The sequence below is a fragment of the Simochromis diagramma genome, unplaced genomic scaffold (assembly GCF_900408965.1).
Source record: "Simochromis diagramma unplaced genomic scaffold, fSimDia1.1 OVJJ01000050.1, whole genome shotgun sequence".
In the NCBI taxonomy this organism is placed as follows: Eukaryota; Metazoa; Chordata; class Actinopteri; order Cichliformes; family Cichlidae; genus Simochromis; species Simochromis diagramma.
In genome coordinates this window covers 559,954-587,863 of record NW_024387188.1, presented here as the reverse complement: position 1 = coordinate 587,863, position 27,910 = coordinate 559,954, and the positions used below count along the sequence as shown (strand labels likewise).

Sequence of the window (27,910 nt, the reverse complement as noted above, 5' to 3'; positions counted from 1 at the left end):
ACTACTTGGTATCCGATCGATACCAAAATTCGCAGTACTGCACACCACCAGCTTTACATTATCCCCTCACTTTTTCACGTCCTCCTCCTCCAGCCCGCACGTGCTGCGTGCTCGCCCCTGAGTCCTTCCTCTCGTGCGTGTAGCCATTGGTTTGGGATGATGTCATCCGCAGTAGAGACAATAGAGCCCTCCTCCCCCGTCACTGTCTCCTCACACACGCTTTGCAGCTCAGAGTGACACACGCTCAGACGTGACGCCAGCTGAGTTAGCCAAGCACCCCTGATGACATTTCCTAATTTATCTGTTTACTGTGAGTCCGGCAGAGCTGTGCATCGTCTAGTCAAAGCAGGTTTTTTTTTAAAGAAATTATTCTTATTTGTGATTTTCCTTTTTCTAATAAGCTTCACGTACAAACGAACAGGCAGGGGAAGGTGTTACACAGCTGGATCATACCAACACATCGGGTCGTGCTATTCGGGCCACTGCAGACATGAGGAGCTCTCATTCCGCTGCGCATAAATGATGAAAACACTACGGGACTGCCACTCTTGATGTAAGTGATGTTATCTTTTATTTAAATTTATTATTAAGTAAGTCGTCGTAGTGCACGGTCCGGTCGGCCTGCAGCCTGTGATAGTCCCCCATCAGCATCTGCTTTCAAACGGTTTATCTCACAGCACAGATCTGCTCCTGAACGCCGTCATTGTGCAGTCATATGAATGCAAGAGAGAGAAACAAGAAGAAGAAGGCAAAGCATGATCGTGCATTTCAGCGCTGGCTGCCGGATGCCATCAGTCATCTGTGTTTGCAGTGATAAGCGGCGTGTGCCATTTATTGTGATAAATAACTGCAGCCCCGTGGAGGGGCTAAGCAAAGAACGACACGTGAACTCTTAATTATGCACGTCCACGCTACATCAGAGGCAGGAAGTGAAGGTACAGGCCTGCTGGCCCGGGCCCGCATTAGCTTCATTTCTCGTCATAGTAAAGGTTAAAAGACCGTGCCACGGTGATGCGATTAAAATACGGAGAAATTAGACGGTGCGCCATCTACCGACTGCACAAACAGCAAGTAAAAGATTGGCAATTACTGGCCTTTAGTAAACATGAGTGCAGAGGAAGAATGCGACTGTTTATTTTCGCTTGTAGTGGTGCTGATGAGATGAGGAGAGCTTGTTGTTTTAAATAGCAGGATCCAGAGATTTTGATGCCATTTACAGAGAGATGAAGGTGCAGACACACATAAATATGCCAGCCTATGTAAGTGACTGATGACCTGTACCTCCACCATTTACACAGGAGGCTGGTGGATTACAGTTAGGCTGTGGTCAGAGTGAAGCATGCAGGTTGCTTAGCAGCTTCACTAACTTTACCAATGACACAAATCTGCAGGAGAATCACTGCAGTGGCATCGCATAGACACAAAACAGTTTCAGATGTAAACCTGCCCTAGGCTCCTTTGTTCCTATTAATATGGCTCTTTAACCTGACACAGTCAGTTGTGGGTTTAGTGATCACCCCGCTGAGAATAATCGTTCAGCTCTGCTGTTCAGTGTTGACTCAGTGCTTCGGTCAACCTGTCCAGGTGAAAGCACGAGCAGTTCTGCTGATGGTCCAACGCTTCTGTCAGACAATGCTAAAAACCTCCATCTATTAAACCAAGGGAAGAGACATCAAGGTGGCATTTAAAAAGTGGTTAAACTGATTAACAGCAGCTGATTAACTCTGAAATATTTTCAACCTATGTATAAAACACAGGAACATGAGCATCACTTGAGATTACTTTAAAAAAAATGATCACATCAGAGTGATGTAGTAGCTTGAAGGACATGAAGGTTAACACCCTCATCTTCCCTGTGATGAGTATGCATATTCTTTATGTGCTTGAGTTTAATGTCAGAAGGCACACACATCAGGAAACCATAGAAAGAATGTTAGAGCCACGTAGGTGTCCAAAATCACTCTCTATGTTCTACTTTCACACTGTATATAATGATAATGTGTGTGTCTGCAGTATTTCAGTGTCCTTAGAAAGTTCCTCATGGAAAAGTACAGTAGGTACATTGCATCATACAGATCCAACAATAATCACTGGCCAAGATATAAAATGGCAATGATAACTTGGCATCTTAAATATAAATCTAGTGTTGACTGAAGAGTACCGTAGTAGCATTTTCTCCATGTGGATGTGCATAATCCTCTGTAAATGGACAAAGGCCTCAAACAGGTCTTCTGTTGTCACACCCAAAGTCAGAGTCAGCAGACTAGTCAGGATGACTGTTAAGTGATCACAGGGTTTGATTGTTACCTGAAATGAATCAGCAAACTCAGTAGCTTCTCCAGAGTGGAGCTGGCTCGTTCTTCTCTGTTTCATGGGAAATTGAATATGTTTGAGTTTAAAACTTTTCGTGCTCTCTGACGTGTTATAGGCCACAGGAGATTAACTGATCACATTTGCAACCCTGCTGTGAGGAGAAGTGAACGATTCAGAGTCAGATAACTTTATTTATCCTAATGGGGGCAAGTGAGAGAGCAGAGAGCGTTCTATAGTGTGAAAGAGAAAAGTGCAAGGAAGAAAAATAAAAAATAAAATAATATAAAACAACATAACATATACATTGAAGTATTTGTAATGATGGTAATGAATGAAGGGTTGGTTTAGAGACTGCTGGACTGTATGACTGACTGAAACGGGAGCACTGAATTGGTGGCAAGCAGTTAAAAGTAGATGATTTAATTTGGATTACGAGCTGGTATTTAAAAAAAGGAAAACTAATGTGTGTTGTCATCTGCATGCTCAAATACAGGAAGTCACTGCTTTGCATACATGGATCCTAAATCATTTATAACAAGACGTCTTACAAATGCGAAACGAACACTAAAGTGGTTGCTATGCAAGTGAAGTTCTGAAACATTACTAGTTTATTTAAAGGCAAACATACACTAAATATGGCTAAGTGAGTAATAACGCACAGGATTACCATGATTTCTTTTTAAAGAAACAGCCAATGACAGCCTGTCTGATTAATGTGAAATAATACACTGAAACATGTGATCCGGCTCCATATAGGGCTCCAGACCTCAAATGAATCCTCCCAACATGACCTCAGAATCGCTCCCACCGTTAGTAATGATTAAATCATTAAGCGTTCCTCCTTCTAAATGTTGACGCCGTCGGCCGGCCTTGGCGCTGAGAGAGATGCCGCGACAGCCCCGGGGTGTCCTGTATTATTATTTTCAGGCACACTCATACTTTCTTAGGGGAGGGGGTTTCTTTTCGAGGATATGAGGGGAAAAATAGAAACCGAGTGTTGTTACCACGCTGCAACTAACAGATGCTGCTGTTGACTTTTTTTTTTTTCTTTTTTCTGTTCTAGTTGAGCGACTCTCTGTCAAATAGCATAAGGTTTCGGTGTTACCCGCAAGAGACAAAATGATTTGGGACCCAGTGGAGCTTTTCTGCTCTGCTCCTCCAAAGGTTCTCGCGTGTGTGAGGTCTTTAAACTAGATTTAAAGCCTTCCTGCCCGCCAGTTAAACCTTCCCCCTTCACTGGTTTAGATCAGGCTTGTAACAAATGATCACACACAGTCACTCAGAGGGCTTCGCTACGCGTTGTTACATCTTGTTTGACAGTTAATCTTTAAGACTTTTTTTTTTACCTTTGTTTGTAAGAGTCGAAATGTCAGAAAGTTACAGTGTGAGCTGAAATCCGGTGGATGGAAACGAGAACATTTCAAGAGTTTTAAAGGTAATTGAGACGGCGTTCTTTTTACAGAGATTATATATTCAAAGAATATTTCTCTTCTTATCTTTACCTGACAGAGGGCTCAAGTCCCAACCAACCACAAAACCTCTTCCTGAGCTCCTTTTGTCACTGTCTATTCTTAGATTTCTATTTTAGGATTGTCATTTCTTTGGCGTTCCGATAAAACTGCACAGAGCTTAAACGCCTTCCTCATTGTGCTGTTACACCCCACAGCATCATTGTTTTTTTGCAAGGTTTAAGAATACAGCATATAAACAGCAACGAATTAAAATACACTGACAATTAATGGCCTTTAAAATGTCCATGTGAACAAGAGTCCAGAGGAAGACCGTGAGTGTTTATCTGTGCTTGTGGTGATGCTGATGAGACGACGGTGAGAGGCAAAACAGAGTGCTAGCTAGATTCGCTAACCTGACTTTACAACCAAAGCACATCTGCAGCGTCATAACACAGAGGCAAACCAGTTGCAAACATAAACGTGCCCTGGGCTGCGTTTTTCCTGTTAATATGGCTCTTTAAATGTGACACGGTCAGTTGTGGGCTTATTGATCACCCCGCTGAGGCTAATCATTCAGCTGTGCTGTTCAGAGTTTGAACAGTTGACCCAGTGCTTTGATGAACCTGCCCAGGTAAAAGCACAAGCCGGTGATTAGCACTGGTTTTCTCCTCGGTTGGTAGGTTGTATTTGGCATTTTTGTTAAATTCAAAAAAGGAGAAGAAGAAGAAGAACTGCACAGATGTGCGAGGGTTATAACACCACACGTCCTATCACTTCTTTGTCTAGGTGTTAATTGTTAAATTATTTGCATGGCTTTTTGATAATCTTTCTTGCGGTGCAGCACTTTGGTCAACGTCTGTTGTGTTTAAATGTGCTATGTTCATAAACTGAGTTGACTTAATGCTCACTGATTGGCCAGCTTGTGCTGTTGCTTCCATCACTTTCTGTCTGCTGACTGTGGCGATTAGGTGATGTAATTATTTTGACTTTGCCTCCCTAGCCCGTAGTGGTGGAAGCTGTGTTGAGACCGATTGCTGTTAAAAATTAAAGCATGCAAAGAACTAACGCACACCGGCAGAGAGCATAAATGCCTTTTGAGCCAAACAGCAGGGCGTTTTATTTGAGATGTTGGATATTTAAGAATGGCCGCTAACGATCCTCGTGTGTCATTATTGTAACATTATCATGCCTTTGTTGGCAAAATACACTGATTTGGGCATGTGAGTCACAACAAAGTCATCACGTATAAGTGAGTTGCCAGACATTTCCTTTGTCTCAAGTGAATGCATCATTAGATGTGCGACTAAGGTCTGATTAGAGTGTGACTCACAATGACTTGCACACATCTCTGTGCCGTTCTTACGCACACAATAACCAAACTTTTTTAAAAACTAGTTTCTTTATCTTGTCTAACTTCACTTAGTCTGAGGTGTCAGTAGTTGTTACTTGATGTCATTACAGAAAAGCCTGACGTTGATAACGCATTATTTATGCTATTTTAAATGCGCTTCCAAAGCTTTGTTACAAATAATATACTACTGCAATCCAATCCCTTTTTTTCTGACACACATTAATGTAAAACAGTGTTGTAGATGTTAATTTTCTTGCACAAAAGGACAAGAATGTGACGGTAAAGTTTACTACGAAAAAAACCGAGTCGACAAGAAGCGATGGTGAGCTGTTCCTGATGTTTCTATACAAGAAAAGGAAGAAAATGAGATTCTGGGTTCTCACAATAAGGCAACAGAAGGGAGAATTTCATGGTTTGATTCAGGAGTTGAAGCTGTATCACGCTGGCTTTCATACATATTTCAGGATTTCAGTGGGGCAGTTTGAGCTCACATCTGAGGTGGTAGAGAAATAATTTCAGAGATAGTCAGATTGTATATTCAGTAACGGTGCACGTTTTGTTGCCAATTGCAGGATTCTGATTGGTCAATATTGTTTATTTGCATGTGAAAAATTTGAAAATCGAGTTTGCTCCAAAGAAATAATTGCCACAAATTTGTCCTACGAAACACAGTCGCTGTGAACGGTCACATTCACATTAAGCATAGGTGAGTCCGAAAAACATTTATAGTGCGTGAACGAGTTTCACACGTCTTAGGAATGACGTTAAAGCTGAGTGTACACCTAGAACAGCCAAAACTTAATTTACTAATACATAGAATAGTGTAATTAATTACTATGTAATATGTAATACACAATCATACCTCAGTCGGTCAATAACACCTGACACTGACACATTAACCTACTTGTTTCTGTGTCAAAATGTTATTCACATCTGATTCTGACCCACTTTGGCAACCAGCTATCTGTGCTGGGTGCTTTATTAGTCATTATCATTCATATCATACTTAAGATGGGCAGGCGGAGCCTCGCTCCCTGCTCCCTTTTCCTATCTGCAACCCACTGCTGTCACAATTAACATTTCTACCCTGGGGCGTGTTGAAGGGGGGACTACATACTGCCGTGACTCCACTGTCAAGGTACCCAATGATGATGGGCAGAGTATGTGTTTTGCTCACATGTAGAACAAATTTTGTGCGCTTGGTACTTGGCTGCTTCTGGACTGGATGTTTCCCATAATGCTTTGGTGGTCAGCCAAGTGTATTATAAGTGTTTAGCAGTACAACAGAGGAGGAGTTTTCTGCTGCTTGGCTTGTTGAAGCTTAACGCCAAGTCACGCTCGAGTGTTTAAGTCCTGACAGGTCCTGATGATTGGTGCATTATTCTCTGCCATCAACATCCATGCAAGTCAAGGAAACTTGCTCTGTTTACTCTTTAATGAAGACATAGAGGTACATAGAGTAATTGGTCTAATTCACTAAGCCACTAAAATCACTAAGTCATATATGTAGAAAAAAAATTAGCTTTTATTTTAAGCTAGAATTTTAAAGGATTAGTCTGCACTTTTTTGCAAAGAGGGGCAGATTTTGCAGGCTGACTGAGCAGGTTGCAACTCCACCAGCTACCATTAGAGTTCAGAGACTCACCAGACACTATGATGCTATCACAATACTTCACTCACAATAAGATAATATTGCGATTTTGCAATGTGTTTAGCATTGCAGTAATGTATATTTTGATTTATCACCTTTTTTCAGCTACAAATCACAATCTTCAAAGTTAAGTTTTGACAATATGTATTTTATCCAAAGTTATATCCCATCAGTTACTTATGGGGGGGGGGGGGGGTAGATTGATGAGACTGACAAGCACACTCCCATTAATCAGTTTGCTATCAGTCTCAAATTGAATAGGGTAAATTTTGGAGTTATATACAATCTGTTTATTATAATATAACAATTAAAAGTGATCAATTTTTGATGTGTTGCTGTCAACAAAGACAGAAATTCACATTTAACTATTACATTTGACCTCAACAACCTTACTGTTCTACAGCAGTGTAACCAGAATACAACCAGCTGGCAGCCAGTTAGGTTGAGTCAACTCGAGTTGTGCTCACTGACAAAGACTCATTGGTCAGCCAATGTTATCTCAGGGTGCTGGTGCATGAGATGAGCCCTCTTGTTAAAATACTTGGTTTCAATGTATTGCTACAATATCAAAATATCGTGATACTCTGCTGTATCGATTTTTTCCCTCTCTCCCGCAAAAGACTGCCAGCTGGTTAGCGGCTACTGAATGTTCATGCACTTACCTTTAAAGCTTAATATGTAATTCATTAATTTGTTCAAGCTGTGCAAAAGTGAGGGAGAACCTTTTAAGGGGAACTGCATGTAGGGCCATTTCCAAAACAGAAACAGTCACCACTGAAGTATTGTTACTCTAAATTTGAGGACAACAAGTCTCAAGGAAGAAATAGTCCGGCAGCGAACCTTCCATTAAACTGAGAGTGGTATTGATCTCCTTGTGTTACTTCCAGCAAGAAAGGAAAATAATACATTTTTTAAAGTGCAGAACATATAGTCCTGCTCTTGCATTGCTTCATGATTTTAAATGGGAGTCATCCAGCGTCATAACATTACATGATGACATAATTTTCACCAAACGGTAATACATAGGCATAAAGAGCTTACTTTATTCATTTTATTATTATATGTTATTAGTGAGCGTCCATCAATAATTTGAATCAACACATTTCCTTTACATTTGACACTTTACACTACAGAAATCTGTTAACTAACTTTCACACCAGCTTGTGTCCAGTGCCCATAACTCTTTCTTTCCATCTGTCCGTTTGCTTATGTGTGCGGAAGAGCAAAGAGAGCAGCAGGCCGCCTCTTGTCATTTTGTGCCCACTGTCAGCTCAACACAAGCAAAAATGTGGAAATGTGGATCGTCCTCTGACAGAAACAGCCTGTTCATCAGCCTCTGGAAACAAGTGACTCAAGATGACAAATTTTCCTGCCATCCTCATGCTCAAGAACCCTTACTGTTATATATAAAAAAAAGAAAAATGACAAAAAAAACACATAGCAGTGGAAGAGATTCTTTAAATCAACCCATTTAGAGTTATTGAGCATCCTCAAAGTGGTGTTTGCTCTGCTGCTGTCTGCTCTGCGTTTGCTGTAAGGTGCATTGTGATGAAGTAGCTACTTAAAACGGGGGTGGGGGGAGAGAGAGCAGAAACATCGCTATCAATCTTGCAAAACCAGACAACCATCTGCTCCCAAAAAACACCAGCTCCCTCCCCTCAACAGCTTGTCCCCAAAAACACTCACTGCAACGCCTCTGCAGCTGGAAATGGACCACACTGCCTAAATCAGCACTGTGACTGATCACTGTGGGGTTATGCAGCGATGGCCCTCCCACTGTAAGCTTTACACTGTCCTCCTGTCAGGCATATGAGGGCCTTATTGTGTAATGCATATCAGGATGCACTTCTTTTGTTCTCGAAAAAAAATTGTTGGATTTCTTTAAAATTGCCTGGTTGACACAGGAAATCACTCTTAATGCTTCATTCAAGGAAATTATAATTTTATTGCAGATATTTCTTTGCTGTGGGAGAGTTCAGTCGTATGGAAAGACATTAGGAAGTCTACTTTTTCTTTCTGGTTCTCGCCTGTGACTGTAAAGCCGTTATCTCTGCTCTGCTGGTGGAATATGAGCCGAGGGAGGGCGTCATGATCTCCCCCGCAGGATCATGCAGCTCTTACTAACAGAAACTGAGTGGCACTCTTTTTTCTTTTTTTTTTCCTCCCCCCTAAAATATTGCTTTTAAAGTGCAAAAGTTTGTATTTCAAATCATTTGACTTTTATGCGCTCTAATTCAGAAGCAGCTAATGTGATTTAAAAGCTTAGCAGAGTATAGATATTTTTCCTGAAGTATTCACACATGAGCGTGTGTGTGTGTGTGTGTGTGTGTGTGTGTGTGTGTGTGTCATTCATCCTGCGGTGCTTGTTTATTCAGTTTCATGTAGCCTGCTGTCAAATGTTTCATACAGAATCCTCAGAAAAATGCTCAAAACATATTGAAAATATACAGTTAGCTTTGTGCACATACTGATATGAATTATGAGACTAATACACTTTACGTATTACATACAACAGCATTATTTACCATTATTGAAATGTTGTGTGAAGAGTCAGAGTTAGTAACACATTAATTTGGCCCATTAAAATGATGAAAGGGTTTCTTTTCTAACTTTCTTTAATATCTCAGTGAGCGATAAGCCAGTCCCTTTTGTGCCCATGCTCTGCCAATATGCAATAACAGACTGCTCTTTGTTGTGCATCTGTGTGCGTGTGTGCGTGTGTGTGTGTGTTTTGGATGCAATTAGAGACAGCCTAGGATCTGTCAACTTCAGCTATTAACAAGGCGCCAGCAATGAAAAACTGTCAACTCCTAAATTGAAAATAACAAGCCTGTTTCTGTGATCACAAAACAATGAGTTTGCCCTTTTAAAAAAGCTTCAAACAAACCCTGTACACTTTGTACCCTCACTATTATTTTAAAAAAAATACAATTACTGGAAATGCATCAGCCCTCGGCATGTACAGCATGTTGGCAGAGCAGGTAGCTCGCAGACTTTTATCAGATTCCATTAGACGAGCAGGTTAATTAGGACCAACCGACTGCAGTGATTTTACATAAACACGGCTAATTAAACACAAATTTGATTAATCGTTTTATCAACAGCTCTCATACCCTTGTTTTATTCTCGCGTACTAACAACCCAATGTGCTTAAAGTATTAGCATAAAAAGTACTTGTTCTGCTGGGGTTTGTTAACCGTCCTCCAAGTACAGGATTTCCTGTACTGCACAAATATGGCTCTTTTTCTGTTGTTTCATATTGCATACACATATTTACATGTTGTTAAATGTGTAATTTGAGGAGTTATTTGAATAAGAGAAATAAAAACTAAAGAACATCTCAAATGTAACTAGGGCCTTTAAACTTTTTTTATATAACTGCTTAAAAAAAGTTTGGAGCCGCTGCTCTTTAATTCTTGGACATTCTTACTTTGTGATATTTTCTTGAAAACATCAAGTTTTTCTTATTTCAATTTTAATTGAATGCTCTATCTCACAGTTATAAATAATTTTAAGAAACCCTGGAGAAATCCTTTTGGTTTGGTCCATTTTGGCCAAACCTGACCTCTGAAATCCATCTAACCCTGCCAACCAGACCAATCATATCCAATCTCCTTGGCAGATGTGAAAATAGGATCTTTTATCAATCTTTAATGTTGCCTTTGAAGCACTGAATGGGCTTAATTTAGAAGATTAGGCAGAATTCCTAATTGAAACTCTAAAAGCTGTGGTGTCTTTTGTTCTTGCTGTGAAACAACATCCTAACATCACTGGTGTGCTTTGAGTGTTTTCCTTTTTTCTCTGTAGCTGAGTGAAAATGCCACTAACCAGCCTGCACTTTACAGCATGTGACAGAAAAGTAATCAGTGATAGAGACTTCCACCATGACAAAACTGGGTCATTGTAACACCCACCCCCTTCACCACAGGCAAGGCTGAAAGAGGAAAAAAAGATGAGGATGTCATCACCAGACTCTGTGCGTGGATATAAGCATGGGGACACTGGAGCGCGGTTTGCTTTCTCTATGGGTTGGTAACTGTGTTGTGGTGGGACCGAAGGCATCCCCAGATCACTTTGACGTGTCCCTTCCTTCCCCGTAGTCTGTGGTTTATAGTGTCACGTTATAATCTGCCTCCCTGTATTTTATCTCTACCCTCTTTTATTTCTGTCAGCCGGTGTCGTCCCGAGCTATCTGTTCCTCCCAGCACCCACTTTAACCTGTTAGTCTCCCATTGTGCTGAGAGACTTTTGAATGTTGCTTCACAGTTGTAAGCTTAAAAAAGAAAATCCACTCTCAACAATCACTCTCTAAAAACAGCTCTATGTAATTTACCAGGTTGATTGATGGTCTTCTAGTTTGCTAGATCTGCTAAATAAAAAGATCAGTATAGGGAGTGCCTTTATGCTTTTAGGCTGAGGGTTAAATTGAAAGAAGTAAACACCGAGGGTCAGTCTGTGAAACCCAGCCACTGCAAGTGCCTGGTTAGCAGCAGTCAGTGTGATCAAATACTGAAAATTAAAATTACAGCTAGGAAGGCGTCTGAGATGACAACATTCAAAAGGTGGTTAGAAGTTAATATAATGCTGTGAGGTTTATTTTACTACAAAAAGGTTCATTTCTAAACCATCTTAGTTTGTGATTCATTTTTGAAGTATTAAAGTAGATGAGTATCTAAAAGCTTAGCCTAAAGGTGTTCTACACATGAACAGTGCTAATAAAAAGCTGTGGAGGGGTAGAATGACAAATTAAACATTTATTTAGGTCTTTTATCAAAAAAATGCTAAAAACAATGAGAGCCCCAGTGACACAGGCCTAGAGACTGGTCAGCAATCGCTTGGCAACCACTGGTCGACTTCTCCAACTGGTCGGCAAATGGTTGCTGGTAGGTGAAAATGGTCAGAACGAGGTGTACAGGGTTGCATTAGAAACCTCCTTAAGATTGCATCATTGCTCATTTGCACAATCGCCATGGACACCCATAGAGGGCACCAACTTATCTGCAGTCACTAACTTCTGGCTGTGTGGTAGTGAAACAGAAAAGTGTGGCACATAATGGAAATGGTTACTGTTTCCCTTCAAAGTAAAAGTTGAAAGGTTCTGTTTGTAGTAGCAAGGCACAACTTTAACTTTGAAGAAGATTTGCATTGTTTCAGTGCCACTGGGCAACCAGTTGGTGAATGTTTGCAGACAAGTCAACATCTTCCATGTAAATGTTTAGCAACCAAGGAGGTTTTTGGTGTAGCAGATTTCATCTAGCAACTGTCAACAAACCAACCGGACAGAAAATACACATTTTTCTTAACAAACGTCAGTTGCACAGCTCTGGGCTTGTGAGACTGATGCATACAGAAAAGGCTTAGGTCAAGAAATCAATTTTCAGTGACTGAAATCAGTTGCCCCTTTCACACTTCACTAGTTTATACCAAATTTTCAGTCCCAAAGCATTAAACATTAAACAAGCAGACATTAAAACAGCCTCCCCCGGCTATAAGGTTAACCAGGCTGTACACCTTTTATGGCTGAAGTAAAGGCAGGAGTTAACAAATAGTTTTTATTTTCTTTGTCAGAGAAAACTGTGTTTAGAGCTCAACACGAACATTAGCATCCTAATATCCTCCCAGCTGACCAGCCCTGGCACCAGTGCAACCATGTCTGCTAGTGTGGCAAAAAGGAAATTAAAGCAGTCCATCAACCAAACAACTCACGGCACAGTGAACATCACAGACAGAGTATACGTGCCAGTGGGTGGATTTTACCTCAACGACAATAATATGTCATTTTAACCTTTCAAAGCAGACCTAGTTTATAATGAATGTACCAAAAAAAAGTGTAAAAATTTCAACTCTGACATTGTGAAGTAACTGCAGCGACCTGTTATTAGAAGCATTACTCATTCAGACAGTTTAATGCTATAGAGACACTTCAATGTGTGTTTTATTATTACACTGACTTCATCTCTTTTTGCTGCGTCATGATGTGAAAACTTTCTCTCCAGCTGAGCCGTGTTGTTGTCTATGTGGTGACCTTCTGTTTATACCATGGCCTGGACAAATGCTTGTTTTTAATTGGCCCAAAGGATGTGGTTAAATTAGTTGCTACCAAAGACAGGGTGAACGGCCTAATGGCTGTGGGCAGGAAGTCTTTCATCTCAGATAATCACAAAGTGAAGAATCTCACTGAGCCATTAGCTAACTGTGAGTCACTAGGATGTTCCGCAGTGAAAATGCACTGCAGAGACGGAAATACAAAAAGACATTTTGTGCCGAATTCAACAGATTGAAAAATGTTAAGTGCCCAAATCAGCTTGGCATCCACATACATATTTCAGCATACAAACAAAATAAAGGCTACATAATGTTAACATCCAGAACATACTATGTTCAGCAGTATATTCAGCTGCTTTTAACATGGTCTGTTATTTCATGTTCACACATCTTGTTGGGGACCTCTCAGAGGGATGAAGGTTACTGAAGCTTGTTTGATGCAGCTTTTGCAACAGAGCTGCTAAGAAGCCTCACTGCTATCAGGATTAGCTAGGATTATTTGCTGCTAACAGCAAACAGGTACACACTCTTGAACCTTTGGATTCAGAATCTCACAGTTGAATGCCAACAGGATTACCCGGGAGCAGTTTCAAACTGAATGTCAGATTCCTATAAATACAGATGAAGGTTAAAGCGTCTGTCCACTGGCCCTGGTATAAGCAGACTGAGATTGTGCAGTGCATGTATAAATGGATTCCTTAAAAGTCATTACTCCTGTGATATCCATTCACCTTAAACATGCACCTCTATGGGTCTTCACTTCATAGAATTTCTCTTTCATTTGCAGCAAGTATGAAGAGAAATACCACCAAGTTAATAAAGGTCAAAACAGAGATTGTTGGTCGGTTGTTTTGTATTTACTCTTGGCATGGTTTGTCACGAGGAAGACACCTTTACAGGTGACTTACAAAAATATACAAAACCTAAAAATCTGTTGATGTTGTGAAAATAGTTGTCATTATTGTTGAGGATTTGGAGCTTTACATTTCACAAATAATTTTGCTCTTCAAAAAAACCCCACTGAAAGCTGTAATTACAAAAAATCTTTCATTTGCATCTGTGTACATCATACAACTCAGGAGCTGCAAGGCAATGTTCATAATCTTTTATGAGCACGTGCTGTTTGCATCTAAATTGAAGGAATGTAAAGTGTGCCCCTCATTTCCAGTGTATATGTGAACTAAGACTAAATCCCTGACTATTTTCTCTATCTCTCTTTTTCCCCTTTCACTGGACAGCTTTGCATAAACCCAGATGCCTCCCCTCCCTCTTGACGAACGCATAGTGGTCATTCAACGCCCCAAAAATTTAGCCCTTTGCGAGGCTTCCCCACAGACTATCCCGCAGCACTCCTCTCATCTCACAGCCTCCTCCAATGGACAAGTCGCTCAACCTGCTCATCTCCATCCTTCTCAGTCCCAATTTTATTCACCCACCTGTAAATCTCTGACTCTGGAATGCAAGCGCAGGTCCTCTCGTGTGCAGAAATTCAAGGGCGACCAACCTGTCCTCCCGGCGGCCGTCAGACACATCCCTAGCCACTGCCACAGCAATGGCACGGTAACTCTCGGCCCGCGTCTGCCCTCACACACGCATACTATTGATATCAGAGTGACATTGGACAAAGGAGGAAGAGGTGGTGGAGGAGGAGGAGGATTCAGCAACTCATTAGGGCGTAGCGGGAGTATAAAAAGTGGCAGAGGGAAATGTGTCTCTTCAGGGTTCGAACAAGGACAGTGTGAGAGAAAAAACGGAACTGCAGGGAGGCCAGGTGGCGTCGAACACAGGCCACAGCGAATTCGTCAGCTGTCATCAGCCCCTGGTGGGGTCCTACAGTTTGTCCCCGCCCAGGCGCAGCAGCATAAGTTTAGGAGTGAAAAGGAGAAGGAAAACACTGGTTTTCTTATCAGAGGTGACCACGAGTTTTCCTCTATAGGTCACAGGACAAGCACCAAACTGGGACCGGTCCATCAAAGCCTAAATAGTCACAGTCTGACCCACCACCACAACTCTGTCCCTTTGCCCCATGCTGCCATCCTAAACTCCACCTACCCCCCATCTCCTTCCTCCCAACCCACCTATGTCGCAGCCTCTCTTCAGCAACGTAGACAGCCTCACCCAGCCTCTCAACCCAGGGATCACCGCCCTCACCTTCTTCATGGTTTACCCCTCTCTCCTTGCTCCTCCCACGCTGGAGGGTTCCCCAGCCCTGACCACACCTGCACCATCGACTGCGCGCACCCATTCAGTTGTGGCTGCTGGAGGTTGGTAAGATGCATAGGGTGTAAAGGGCACTCGGCTAGCTTTCAAGGAGGTGGTGGAAGCACTTCCACCTCATTTTCCTGTGGTCACAATGTTGGAGCAGTAAAGAGAGGAGGTAAAGAAATGGGCCTGAGAAATCTGGGTGGGTGTCTCTCCAACGCCTCCACCTCTAACACCTCATCTTCTAACAGCACTGCTTCTGAGTGTCGCGCGGGCCTGTTCAAACCTCTCCGCTGTGCCTCCTGCTCTGGTGAGGCTGGAAACTTTGAGAGTCCTGCTATTCTTCGCAAAAAACTTGTAGGAGGATGTCTTCCCTGCACCCCGCTGTCCTCTTCTGCCCCTCTGCGGGCAATACAGAGCTGCGTTACAGGCTGCAACCCCAAAGCTTCCCAAACGGGCAGTTCCACCTGCAGCTACTGCAGCAGCGACCCCATAGTGGTCACATACAACCCTCGCAGAGGCAAACCCCCAGGAAGAAGCATTCCAGCAGCTCATCCAATGTCTGTGTATCAAGCCGATGATGACGACTACAGCGTGCGCACCATCTGGCCCGAAGAACTGGCCAAGAAGATGACCCACTCTAAAGCTCAAAAAAATCACTGTGCTGGGATAGGTGTAGGAGTCGCGAAAACCTGTGCGAGTCAGACCCAGAATGGCAGTAATGGAACAGGGCTCGTTCTCCTGGACTGTCAAAACCTCAAGGAGTACGCACAGACGCAGCTCACAGACCACGCTGGACGGAGGCGGCTTCAGCAGGGCAAAATGGCAGCCCTCGATTTTATGGGCTGCAGGTCAGGACCGGAGTACGACGACGGTCGGAGCTCGCTGAAGAGGCTTTTGAATAAAGCCGAGGATGCGGGAATGAGCGATGGGCCTGACCATGACGAAGACGCAGCATATCCCTCCTCCCCCTCTCCCCGCTCTGCCTCCCCACCGTCACCTGTGTCCTTTTCCCCTCCACCATCCGCCCCCACTACGCTAATCAAACCCAAGCCTTGGCAGAGAGACAGGGAGGGAGGACACACTCTGTCGTCGGCTCAGTCACTTCACCTGGCCTTGAACTCCCTGAACAGAGAGCAAGATGAGGAGAACAACAGAAGTAAGAACAGCTTAAAATCCAATTGTGCTGAGGCCATTGCGGTCAGTGATGTAAACCTGGGTCATAATAGCTGGTGTCAGCTTGTTTTGATCACAGCTGTTGATCAAAAATCTTTTGGTTAGCTTCATTTTATGACAGTGTTAATGTTCTAGTGCAACCTGCTTTTATAATCTACCAATAACGCACACAGAATAATATGACCCACTTTTGCATCAGGGACAGAATTGCAGATTCACTTTAGTTTTTGTCGTTGCATTGTATTGATTTTTTAAGTATTCTCTTGATTTGGTGCTTTGTTGTAGCAGCTACTTGTTAACTCACAGTTAACACCACCTCTCGACACTATCATTTCCCAGTGCGCCTCTCTCTGCCGCTCTCCTCTTCCTTGCCGGCTTCTCTTTCCGATGAGTCTGTGATGACTCCTGATGCGGAGAACGCTGTGGTCAGTCCCATCCTGCCCTTCCTGTATCTGGGAAATGAGAGAGATGCTCAGGACCTGGACCTGCTCCTACGCCTCAACATCGGCTACGTGGTCAACGTGACCACACACCTGCCTCTCTACCACGTCAGCTCTGGACTGCGCTACAAAAGGATCCCAGCCACCGACAACAGCAAGCAAAACCTTCGACAGTACTTCGAGGAGGTTTTTGAGTTTATTGGTGAGTGCTCCACCTCTTGTACATTGATGTGTGCAGTGTTGGGCACTGTGGTGGGATTACTTTATTAGGTAATAAGTAGGGGTGCAACGATACTCGTATCGATATTGAACCATTCGATACAGTGCTTTCGGTTCGGTACGCATATGTATCGAACAATACAAAATAAATTTTTAATTTATTTTATCAACTTTCCTTCTGACGATGCTGTCTGTGTTGAGCGCTCGGTGGATCTGCGCCCGACAGTGCAGCCTAGGCGGAGTAGTCGAACGCAGATTCACTGAGCGCAGGGCAAGCTAGCGAGACAGAAGTTAAGCTCTCCTTGCAACATGGCAAATTGAACCTCCCCCACCCTCATTCAGATCTGGGGTTTGGAACTATTTTGGTTTTCATGCGATGTATGACCCTGAAGGTAAGCGCGTCATGGACTAAAGTAAAACAGTATGTTGGATGTGCCATGCAATGCTCAATTACATGGGTGGGAGCTAGTGTGTTAGCGCAGTTAGCTCGTTAACGTGTTGGCCGTCCAGCCCCATGCACGGGCCATCCGCGGTAGCTCGTTAACGGAGATTTGCCGTGTTGTGGCGTTAACGTCATTTCAACGAGGTTTACGCTGACAGCACTAGTGGGAACACAACGAATATGACTGCACATTTACACCGACATCATCCTAGTGCAAAGACAAGTGGAAGCAGACAAAAACAACAAGCACGCATGCTACAAACTTTACCCTAGTCATTTAGACAGCCGTTAGCACATGATTGTCCTTATGGGGACCTGATATGTTTAATATGCTGCTGAGAATATAGCCCAGAAGAAGCGTATAGTATAGCTTTTATTTTGGAAAGAGACATTTCTCTGTAATAAACTCTCTTTTCCAAAGATGAGTGATTCCTCAATCAGATACAGGGCTCGCAAAATCTGCTGCCCAGTCGGGCTACCAAAATCTATCTCTGCCCTGCCCGTCGGGTTATTGTAGGAAGGAAAAATATATGTCAATGCTTTTGCATTCTTTCGGAAATGTAGCTGGGTAATTATGTCATTGGCATCGGTGAGCCACTGCCAATATGTGACATATTGAAATCGCGTTTGAATTTGCACTTGTTTTTTGCTTTCACTTGTTTCACTTTGCAATCGCGCGAACTGTGTATAGAGAGCGACAGCACTGATTGGTGAGTGATGATAATTTGCGCACCAATTCCTCTGACATCGTCTTATCAATTGTTAGCTTACTATGCAAACATGACAAGTGAAATCTCCCGCAGCTTAAACATGTGAGAGGTTGATCGGGCAGAGAATCGCTGAGCGTTATGTGAGTGCGTGTGTAAAAGCAGCAGGATATATATTGTAGCGGGTCAGGGCTGTTCGGGGTTCTGTTTGTACAGTTATGTTTTGTTTATGTTGCCATAGTGACGGGTGACGCCCTCTCGCTGCGACGGTGTGTCCTTCCGGGGTCGGAGGGCGCCCTGTGTGTTGTTGTTGTTGCTGTGCTGTTGCCGCGCTGAGCAGTTAGCTAGCGGCAGTGTTCTTCTGCAGATGTCAATAAACGGCTGTGCTCCCTGGCTAGCTCACGGGAAGCAAGACCAAACGACACCTCCGTCTCCTCCTTGTCTGAGCTCGCCACAATATTTTAGTTCTGCTGAGCCAAATAAGACAGGTCAGGGTGAAGAAGTGACAGCCAAAGAAAAGCTTACCACAAAACGGAAAAGTTATGACAAATCAGACTATAAGGCAAAAAGAAAGTGCAGCTTTATGGTTTCATGGACAAAAGAATTTCTGTGGCTGCAATATGACAAGCGAAATAACCAGGGCTGCACATAAGTGGTCCGCAGGTGCGCATTCGCTGTCAAAATAAAAAACGGGCACAAGATAAGTTGCAACGCGTGTTTGCATACATAAGATTTTCAGGAGGAGGACAGACATTTGTTTAGAACTCTTAAAGATGTCGAAGAAGCTCCTTTAAGAAATTACTGTGGTGTTCCTCCACCTCCAAAGAAATGTCAGAAGGAGTCCGAACCACAAAAGAAGCACGTATTCTCGGAAAAGTAGTTGCAGGAGGTGAGCTGGCTTCAAACAAATGATGAACGCACAGAGATGTGGTGCGGAATGTGCCGTGAAAATTTAATAAATGACAAATTAAAAAGGCATGAACATTTTTTTTGTATCGAAAAAATATAGAACCGTGACACCAAAGTATCGAACCGAACCGTGAATTTTGTGTATTGTTGCACCCCTAGTAATAAGGGGTTAAAAGTTCTACTTTAATAATTACTAGTGCTGTCAGCGTTAATCTCGCTAAAATGATGTTAACACCATAACCACATTAATGCGGCAAATCTCCTTTAGCGAGTTAACGTGAATCGCCCCGTGCCAGGGCTACACGGTGTCAACGCGTTAGCGCGGTTTGGCGTTAACGTCATTTTAACGAGATTAACGCTGACACCACTAGTAATTACATTTTAAATACTAATCCAAATAATGGGAGGCTTAGCTTGTTTGTGGACCTACCAGCATTTATATAGAAGCTTGATATCAGTTTCTGCATTACGTAGAGACAGACGTAGTACATGCTATCCTAGCTATCTTTCAGATGTAAAAAGGGCTTTTACCAAAAATGTCAGCTTAGGTGCTAACTAGTAGCTGTGTCAGCACTGAAATGGTAAACCTACTGCCAAGAATTAGCAATTTTGTTGTGAGTGGAAGCTAGCATGCTAACATCAGAGCAATGCTAATTTTTAACTGTGCTAATTTATGTGTTATGTACAGAATGCATTGCATTTGGGCATGAAGCAGCATCAAATTACTTCATTAACCAAAAAACATTATTGAGAAGCAAATCTAGACAAAAAATGTCAATCTGGGCCAATCTAAAAACCACGATATGATTATGACACAGATGACCAGAGTGGGCATCTATAACCAATATTTCCCCGAGTCATGCCCTCTCTTCTAATATTGTTTTGAATAAGCACATGTGTGTGCAGGCACCCACATAGCATCTTAAATACACTGATCAGTCACCTTATTAGGTGAACCTTGCTGGGACCCCGTTTGCCTTAGAACGATCCAGAACTTTAAACAATGCTCAGCTGGTACTAAGGGGGCCAAGCGTGCCAAGAATTTACCCCCCACACCATTACGACACCACCAGCAACATGAACTATCGATAAAATGTAGCATAACACTTCAGCAATCTTCTTTTGGCTTATTTTGATGAGCCCATGTGGATTGTAGCTCCAGTTGGCATCTGGTGTGGTCTTCTGCCATGTGATTATTGTGTTAACAAGCATTTAGCAAGGCGGTGATAATCCTGTTTTATTAAGAAACTTTATTTGAAAGAGAGAGAGAGGCCAAAGAAGACGTAGAAGTCTGGAAGAAGAAAAATTCTAATTTTTAAAATAAAATTTTGTGTCCTAGTCAGCAAACCTTTTAGAGTGTTTTAGTAGATTTCACTGTTGATTCTATAAATGTAGTTTTTATGTACTAGTGAACAATGAAATTAAAGCTAATTAAGGTAATACATCAATTTGTCCAAATAAGTGCCTGAATGACTTCCAAGTGGCATACTTCTAGGAGGACACTGGTCTGAGCTGGTGAACTCATTTGTACCAGCATTTCAACTGTCACGGTCCCACTGCTCTTCAAATACAAAAACAAGCCTCTGTCTCATTACTGCGACAGCTAGTGAGCTCAATTAGTGTTGCATGGTATGCAGGTAGGACCCGCAGATGGTCTTGTTGATAAAAGGATAGTGTAGCAAAATGAAGGTTAACAAGCTTCCCCTTACCAGAAGATGTAGGAATGACATCGAGCATATGTTTATTAAGACGTCGAGCAGATAGCTGTTACTGTCACTTTTATTTTTCAATGATGAGCTAATGTTCAAACAGTGGTTACTCAGTGTCAGAGTGTTTGCGGGATGCTTTATTACTCCTTGCTGTGACTTCAGCTGAAGTCAGTAGTCTGCGATAACTGTTGCCTGGTAACCTGATTTTTCTTTTTGTACTGAAAGAGAGAGGAAAGGCAGTGACTTGCAATGTGATCGTTAGTTCCTTTGTTTCCTTTAAAAGCTATTGTGTTAGTGTCTATAGTGTCTATGAAGTGAATTGCTGACTCTGTGCCATGCACTCTGTGATTCATCTGCAAGTTTATTTAATAGCTGGTAAAACTTTTTCTTTAAAGTTACAAATGAAATGAATTATTAAAAGCAAGTGCTGATGATGTACATGTTGCTAAATGTGTGTTACTTGTGTTTAGAAAAAAACTGATGCAGTGTTAGGTCTTTTTTTTTTACTTCTTGAATGAAAACTGAGCTCATCCGTTTTGTTGCTCTCATCCACAGAGGAGGCATATCAGAGTGGACAGGGAGTGCTGGTACACTGCCAGGCAGGCGTGTCCCGTTCTGCAACCATTGTCATCGCCTACCTTATGAAGCACACCCTCATGACAATGACAGATGCCTACAAATACGTGCGGAGCCGGCGTCCTGTGGTGTCGCCGAATCTCAACTTCATGGGCCAGCTTTTGGAGTTCGAGAGGGACCTCAACTCTGGGGTGACTCCTCGCATCTTGATGCCTAAGCTTAACGGTGTGGAGACGCAGGTGTGAGAAAGGTCAGGGGTCGCGAGTGTATGGAGGGAGTTAGCGCAGGTGAAAGAGAGAGCAGGACTGAAGTGGCATTGATGAGGCATGAAGGGAGGACTGGAAAATGCTGTTGTGTTTGGCAGTTAGTGCACTTTTCATACTGTGAGACAAAAGACTGGACGGTTCAGTTGTTTAAGTAGTCGTTCTTAGACAACTTGATCTCCATCCAGCGTCTTGTTTTTAAGATAATGTGCCAATATTTTGTATATATCTAACATCACTCAGATATCTCAACACGTTTTTCTTTTTCGTCTAATGCCTCTTCCTTTCCATTCCCATTGTTTACAGTCACAGTAACACATTGGAAGATACTGACTCTGTTGCCATGAATCATAAATGCATGCAGAAATGGAAAGGAGGGACTTTAATACTGCTTCCACTGAACCGCTTGGATGCTTCCACCATATGTAGCAACACAGAGGTCATTTCGATGCACTTTATTTCCCGTGCGTTTGTTTTAGTATCACCAACTGAATTGTCACAAAGATGAGAAGAATTTGTCATGCAGACCTCAGACAGTGTTTTTGGTTCATATTAACATTTTTTTTTGTTGTTGTTGTTGTTTTTTACTAATTTAAACACTGTGCAATAGAGCATTATGGAGCCAGGAGGGAAACGTATCACAAAACGTGACAAACAGAGCTTGACGCTGGTAATGGCAGTTTTTATTTGAGTGAAGCAGCCTGTGTAGTAGAAAAGAATAGCAGTGCAGTATTGAACATTACACTTATTATGCAGGTTAATACACTAAAAGAAGCTTGTAATGAAAGTGGGAATGAGAGCGCAACACCTTTTTTTACACTCTATGATTTCAAAAAATATTTAAAGGTTTTTCTGCTACGATGACACTGTGCAGTGTGCGTTGTTTCTTTTGTGGTTACTTTATAAGAGAGACGTTTTTTTAAGCATGAATTTGTCCTGTTAGGGGGCGTGGCCCAATATTTTTTCAAATTAAAGAGCACACAATAGTTTGATTTAACATTAACATTTGTTTAATGTTAGCGTAGCCTATCTGGTTGGAAACTGTGAGCTAAATTGTTTCATTTCTGTGTTTGTGGGGAATTTGTGTTGTTTTTGTTTTTCTAAACAGCAATGCGAAAAATAGATGCTTTTATTTTGTACCGTTTTTTAATTGCGACCTAGGCGTTGTTTCATAAATGGGATCGCCAGAACGGGGCTGAAGTTATTTTTTTCATGAATTTTACTACTTTACAAGTCCTCGAGACAAATATACTTTAATATTTTCATACCTTTGTGAACAAGTTGGAGGTTTTTAGCTGATGCTAATGTTGTTAGCCCCTGTTCTTTCGCCTTGCTTTCCATACTGAATTTCTTCCTCGTGCGCGTCATGACTATGCATTCTCTTTCATTATGAAGGCTTTGGTTTGATTAGAAAAGGGCATTTGTTTCACTGTGAATTAGTCCAAATGTAAATCCTATTCAGGTTTAAGGTGTAACATACTAAAACAATGAGACTTGCGTTTGAAAACGATCTCATTGCAAAGTATAGTTACCTGACTTCCCCTTAAGTTGCTTACAAACTAGTTGCTAATAAAAGTGGTTGCCTAATAAATAAACCTCTAGGCAACCACTTTGAATCACAAGGAAATTGCACCCAACTGACTGCAACTGTTTAGAGACAGGTTGCCTCCCGCCAGGCAGCGTGTCTCTAAACATTTGCAGTCCAGTTTGAACTGACTGCAATCACTCTCAGTCACATTGATTGCCATCATGTTGCATTCAATTATAGTCAGTCTGCGTCGATGAGAGAAACCTGTCTGTGATGCATCTCTTTGCAATAGGACTCGACTCAACTTGTTGTCTGCTGGTTGGATTCTGGCCGTTTTCCTATAGAAAAGCAACAGTGCTGAATTCCTGTATCATTTTGCAGTAAAATTGCTGTTCCTGCAGCAGCTATGTCACTATTTCAGAATAAATAGATCTATTTCAGAGGTTCTGACTGAACTCTGAATGGAAGTCGTCTATGGTTATGTCGAGACTGGAGCAGGCTTTGACTTCTTACTGATTTTTTACAGTTACTCATGCATTATCACAAACAGACTGCATGCCGATACCAGACCGATAGCAGACTACCTCTGTCTCACTGCTTCTTCGCATTGGGCCAAAGTCATTTTAAAGACGGCTGACTGCGAGTGGTTTCATATCGGGTCGTCGTTTCCAGAGCAACAATTTCAAAGACAAGATCGCAAATTCATTGCACATGGTTGCAGTAATTTGGGTCGTGCAGTGGTGGTCTGTCTGTAGCATTAATGTGAGGCTTTAAATGAGGCATAACTCATCTGTGAACTGATTAGAGCTGCTGTTTTGAAATCTGCTAAGGTAGAAAATTAGTTTATACATTTTCTAGTCTGATATCATATGTGACATATGTGGAGTACTCTTCCCAGCCTCAGTTTAACAGGCACAGAAATAAAGACTCAGTCCGTCAAAGAAAGGTCTACAAATAGGGGACATTTGTGCTGTTTTCCATTAATCCAACCATTCTGTTTATCCTGAGTCGCAGGGGGGCTGTAGCCTCCCAGCTGTCGTAGGCCGTGCTCTCGCCTCTTAGTCCTTTAAAGACGGAAGAAAGAAGTGGTAGTGCAGACTTGCCAATGACTGTAAAAGTTCGATTTGGAACATGTTTCTTAATAATCTCATAGCTGACCACAATGTGACAATATGTCAGGTTACAGGTGGAAGCTACGACCCAAATAAATCCAGATTTGCAGACAAATTCACAAAATTCAAAGCTTTTAAATTAATTTTACAATATGTTAACCAAATCCTAGTTGTTGCTTCTTCCATATTTTTTAACTAGTAATTTAAAAAAAATCCCCTGATACAATTTTCTAAAACCAAAATGCCTTCAGGTTAAGCAGTTTGAATAAGACTTTAAGAAGTTATCCTGAAACTTTTATGGATTTAAGTGACTTTAAGAAAAGGTCTATATTTTTCTACCGTCTTCATCATGTTGGAGTGTACCCACGTACGCCCGTTGTTGTTGTTTTTCTGTTTTTTACATGACTCTTTGTTTTGTATACGAAAGACCGTCTGTACGGAATGACATCTTCCTACTCTGCTGTGATAATGTGGATCGGATCTTCTTTGAGTTGCAATGCATCCACTGTTATCAGACCTCTGTAAACTTGGGAGTGGGTGGGTGTTTTAGGGGGGGGGGCTCAACTCGCCGTATTCCTGTTTTTACCTCTCGCCTTTATTTCAGCTGGAGAAACATCAACCAAACGTGCAGTTCGCTCCTCCTGTCTCTCCAGCTCAGCTCGCAGTTAGGAGAAGGGGTAACGTTTGAAGAGGGCCTCTTACTATTGCTCCTTTTATACAGACTTTATATGCAAAGTGGCTGCCGAAGCAATTTCTTTGAATTCTACACTGTATGGACTTGCTGTGCAGTCGAGTCGTTGCTGACCTCAGATGTTTGTACTCGAGAGACAAATCGAAAGGAAGTTTCTCTTTAATTGTCATGAACTGAAGGGCCAGTGTCTCTGTGAGTGTCCGTATGTGCGTACAGTTTTTTCTTCTTTTTTCTTTTTTTTTGTTCTCTTTTTTTGCACTTGAAAAGAGGAAAGTTGTTACTGTGTGTAAACCAGTGCATTGCTTATTTGTGGGAACTGGATTAACCTGGTTTGTATTTTACTGCTTCTTTTTAGATATTGTGTTACTCCCTGTACCAAATACTGAGTTTAAGGATATTGATTCATTGGTGTGATGATGATGATGATGATGATGATGGGGTAACTCAAGAGAAAAAGTAGACCACCCCGTTCCTAAAGGGGGTAAGAACTCTTCAGGTTTGCCTATCAGAGTAATGCTGTGCTGATTCGCTGTCCTTCTTCCTCCAGAGACCTAAAAAAAACCTCATGTTATCGAACCTGTGATGCTCTTCTGTGCCCCCCTTCCCACCCTTTTCATAATGGATTGTTAATCTTAAGCAAATGTAATATTTTCATATTGTAATAACTGGTCCTCGTATTTAGAAAACATTTTTACCTTCATGTACCGACTATACTCTTCATAATTCTTTGAGGTGCACTGTGACAAATACAATGCTGCTATATCACAAAGACTATTATTCTGCACGTCACATTTAGCCGATGCCAGAAGCTAAAGGTGACAGATACAAAGTGGGCTCGAATACAGAGGCCCTGCTTCCATTGTTTGAATTCAATCCAGGCTTCTTTGTGCTGCCTCGGTGCGGTGTATTAATCTCAAAGCGACTTTGTGCACAACTGTAGGATCTGTAGCTGTCCTGTTGGTCTTCCTTTACAAGCATGACTGGATGGAAAGAAAGAGTCAAATGTAGCAGTTTCTAAAAGCTCATCTCATTCCTGACAGTGGTTAAAAAGTCTGTGATGTCTTTTTCTGCAGATTAAATCTATTCCAAACACAGAAGAAACAATTTATGGGTGAATTCTAATTAGCTGATTATTCCTAACCGATTTTGAACCATCGTGAGGTTTTTTTTCAGCAGGTGATGGTGCAGATGTGGAAGCAGTTCTGCTTCAGTGTTCTTTGCAAATAAGCCCACATTTTGACTTGTTTGAGAGGCAGTTGTTACATAGCATTACTAGCAGAAGGTATGGAAGAAAATCCTGGCAGACAAAAACTGGGGGACAGCATCTAACAACCATTGGGGAATTTTGCAGCAGTTGCACCTACAGCCACTAAATTCAGTGGTTTCAGTTTTGTGTTGCCATTGTTGTAACAAGCACATTTTTATTAAATAGAGTCAAAATAACTACTGAATGAATTGCCATGAAATTACATTTTAAAAGTCTTCATCAGTAGATGACGAGTTATTAAAACATTGCTGCCTGTGAGCTTCAGCTGTGCTTTGATGTTCATCACCAGCTAAACTTCATCATGCATGCTCACAGTAACAGTGGTTAGCACAGTGATCTTTAACTGTTTTTTATACACACATGTGAGTCCAGATGCGCTATCAATGCTAAGAAGTTGGCACCAGACATGCTGGCTCCAAAGCTACTGGACAGCTACCGATGGACTACCGATGTTAGTAATTATGAGAGAAGTAAACACAAGAAATGTACCAATCGTTTGCAGATGCAGCCCACAGATACTGTCTCCCATTATTTTCTTCAGATGGAAATCAGTAAAAGTCATCTACGTAAGACTTTGGAACATTTTATTCCCGAAATGTGGGCTTGTTCTCAGAAAGCCGAAATATCTCTGCACCAGCACTGGCTTCAGTACAGCGTCAGTGGTAAATGATAGCCCAAACCAGCACTGTTGTCATGGTGCACTGCTGTTCTAGACATAATACAAACTTTTGGGGGGGGTGTTTTGTTTTTAAGTGCATTACAGAAATGTGGTATGCCTCAAAACAGAAGTGTATTGTGCATAAGGGGCGACCAATCTTCATAGTTTTAGCTGCTAGAGTTTCTGCGGATTTTTTTTATCTCCATGAGATCAAGAACAAGTTGCCCAAAGTGATTTTTGTTGGGGTTTTTTTTGTTGTATTATTTTGTTTATTGGTTCGACAAGTTGAAGCCTGAGCTATAATAATGCCTAAGGAAAAAGTTCCTTCAACTGAAGAAAAACTCTTTACCTGACTTTCACATTCAGGCATTTTGCCTGAATATATTTAGACCTGGTTTCATTTCTATCCGTGTAAAACAGAATATATTCTTAGCATAAACATGCTTTGAGTCTTATAAACTCTGAGAATATTGAGTAGACCTCAGAAATAGTCCAAAACAATACATCAAAAAATTATAGTGTACCACAAAATAATATGCAAAAACACTAGTGGTCTTATTCTTAAATATTCTTCAGAGAATCTGTAACTAGCAAATCAGCCAGTGTCAGCCTTCTGATATATATCTCTGATGTACACCGGCCTTCATTGAGGCTTCCGGGACCTGCCAGAGAGAAATGAAGTTTGGAAGCTTAAAGTTTTGAAATGTAAATGATGAAAAAAGTGATGTGGGTTCAAATTCTTATCCAGGCAGGAGTCTTGTGCAACACAAAAGCACACCAGCTGCAAATAAGGTTCTTTGTGGAAATGCTGTCTGGACAGTGGCTGCTAACAAACTCGTTCATTCATGTACTTTCTCTTCCATTTCTTACATGTTTGATTAGCAGCAGCTCTGATTACACGGGTTCCTGTGTTGGTGACATGACTGAAGATTTCCCATCAAGTGATTAAACTGCTGTCTTGTCTCTCTTTTGTTGGTTATAGCTGAATATGATAATGTTACCATAATAGCATCCCTAAAGTGTGTGGTACAAAACCTGATGGCTGGATTGTGAAGTTGTTCTCCATGTTTATTTCTAGTAACCACACTGGAACTGGCTCTTTTAATAAAGAAATTCTGAGAAATGATTATGTCTGGGAGTGTGTGTTGTACATTTAAAAAAAAAAAAAAGAAAAAAAAAACTGTAAACGCTCGGAGAACA

The 27,910-nt window shown here is 41.7% G+C and overlaps 1 protein-coding gene across 2 annotated transcripts; it reads left to right on the top strand.

The window, feature by feature from the left end:
* The first annotated feature begins 39 nt into the window (after positions 1 to 39).
* si:dkey-175m17.7 lies at positions 40 to 27,877 on the top strand. 2 transcript variants are annotated; one of them, XM_040049865.1, is made up of 5 exons: positions 40 to 310; positions 402 to 553; positions 14,050 to 16,172; positions 16,529 to 16,831; positions 21,171 to 27,877. In XM_040049865.1, the coding sequence occupies exons 3-5, from the start codon at positions 14,066 to 14,068 to the stop codon at positions 21,434 to 21,436; spliced, it is 2,676 nt and encodes an 891-aa protein (XP_039905799.1). In that variant the 5' UTR covers positions 40 to 310; positions 402 to 553; positions 14,050 to 14,065; the 3' UTR covers positions 21,437 to 27,877. The 2 variants fall into 2 exon arrangements, with proteins under 2 accessions (XP_039905799.1, XP_039905798.1); XM_040049864.1 differs by having other exon boundaries at positions 40 to 553.
* Positions 27,878 to 27,910: the final 33 nt, after the last annotated feature.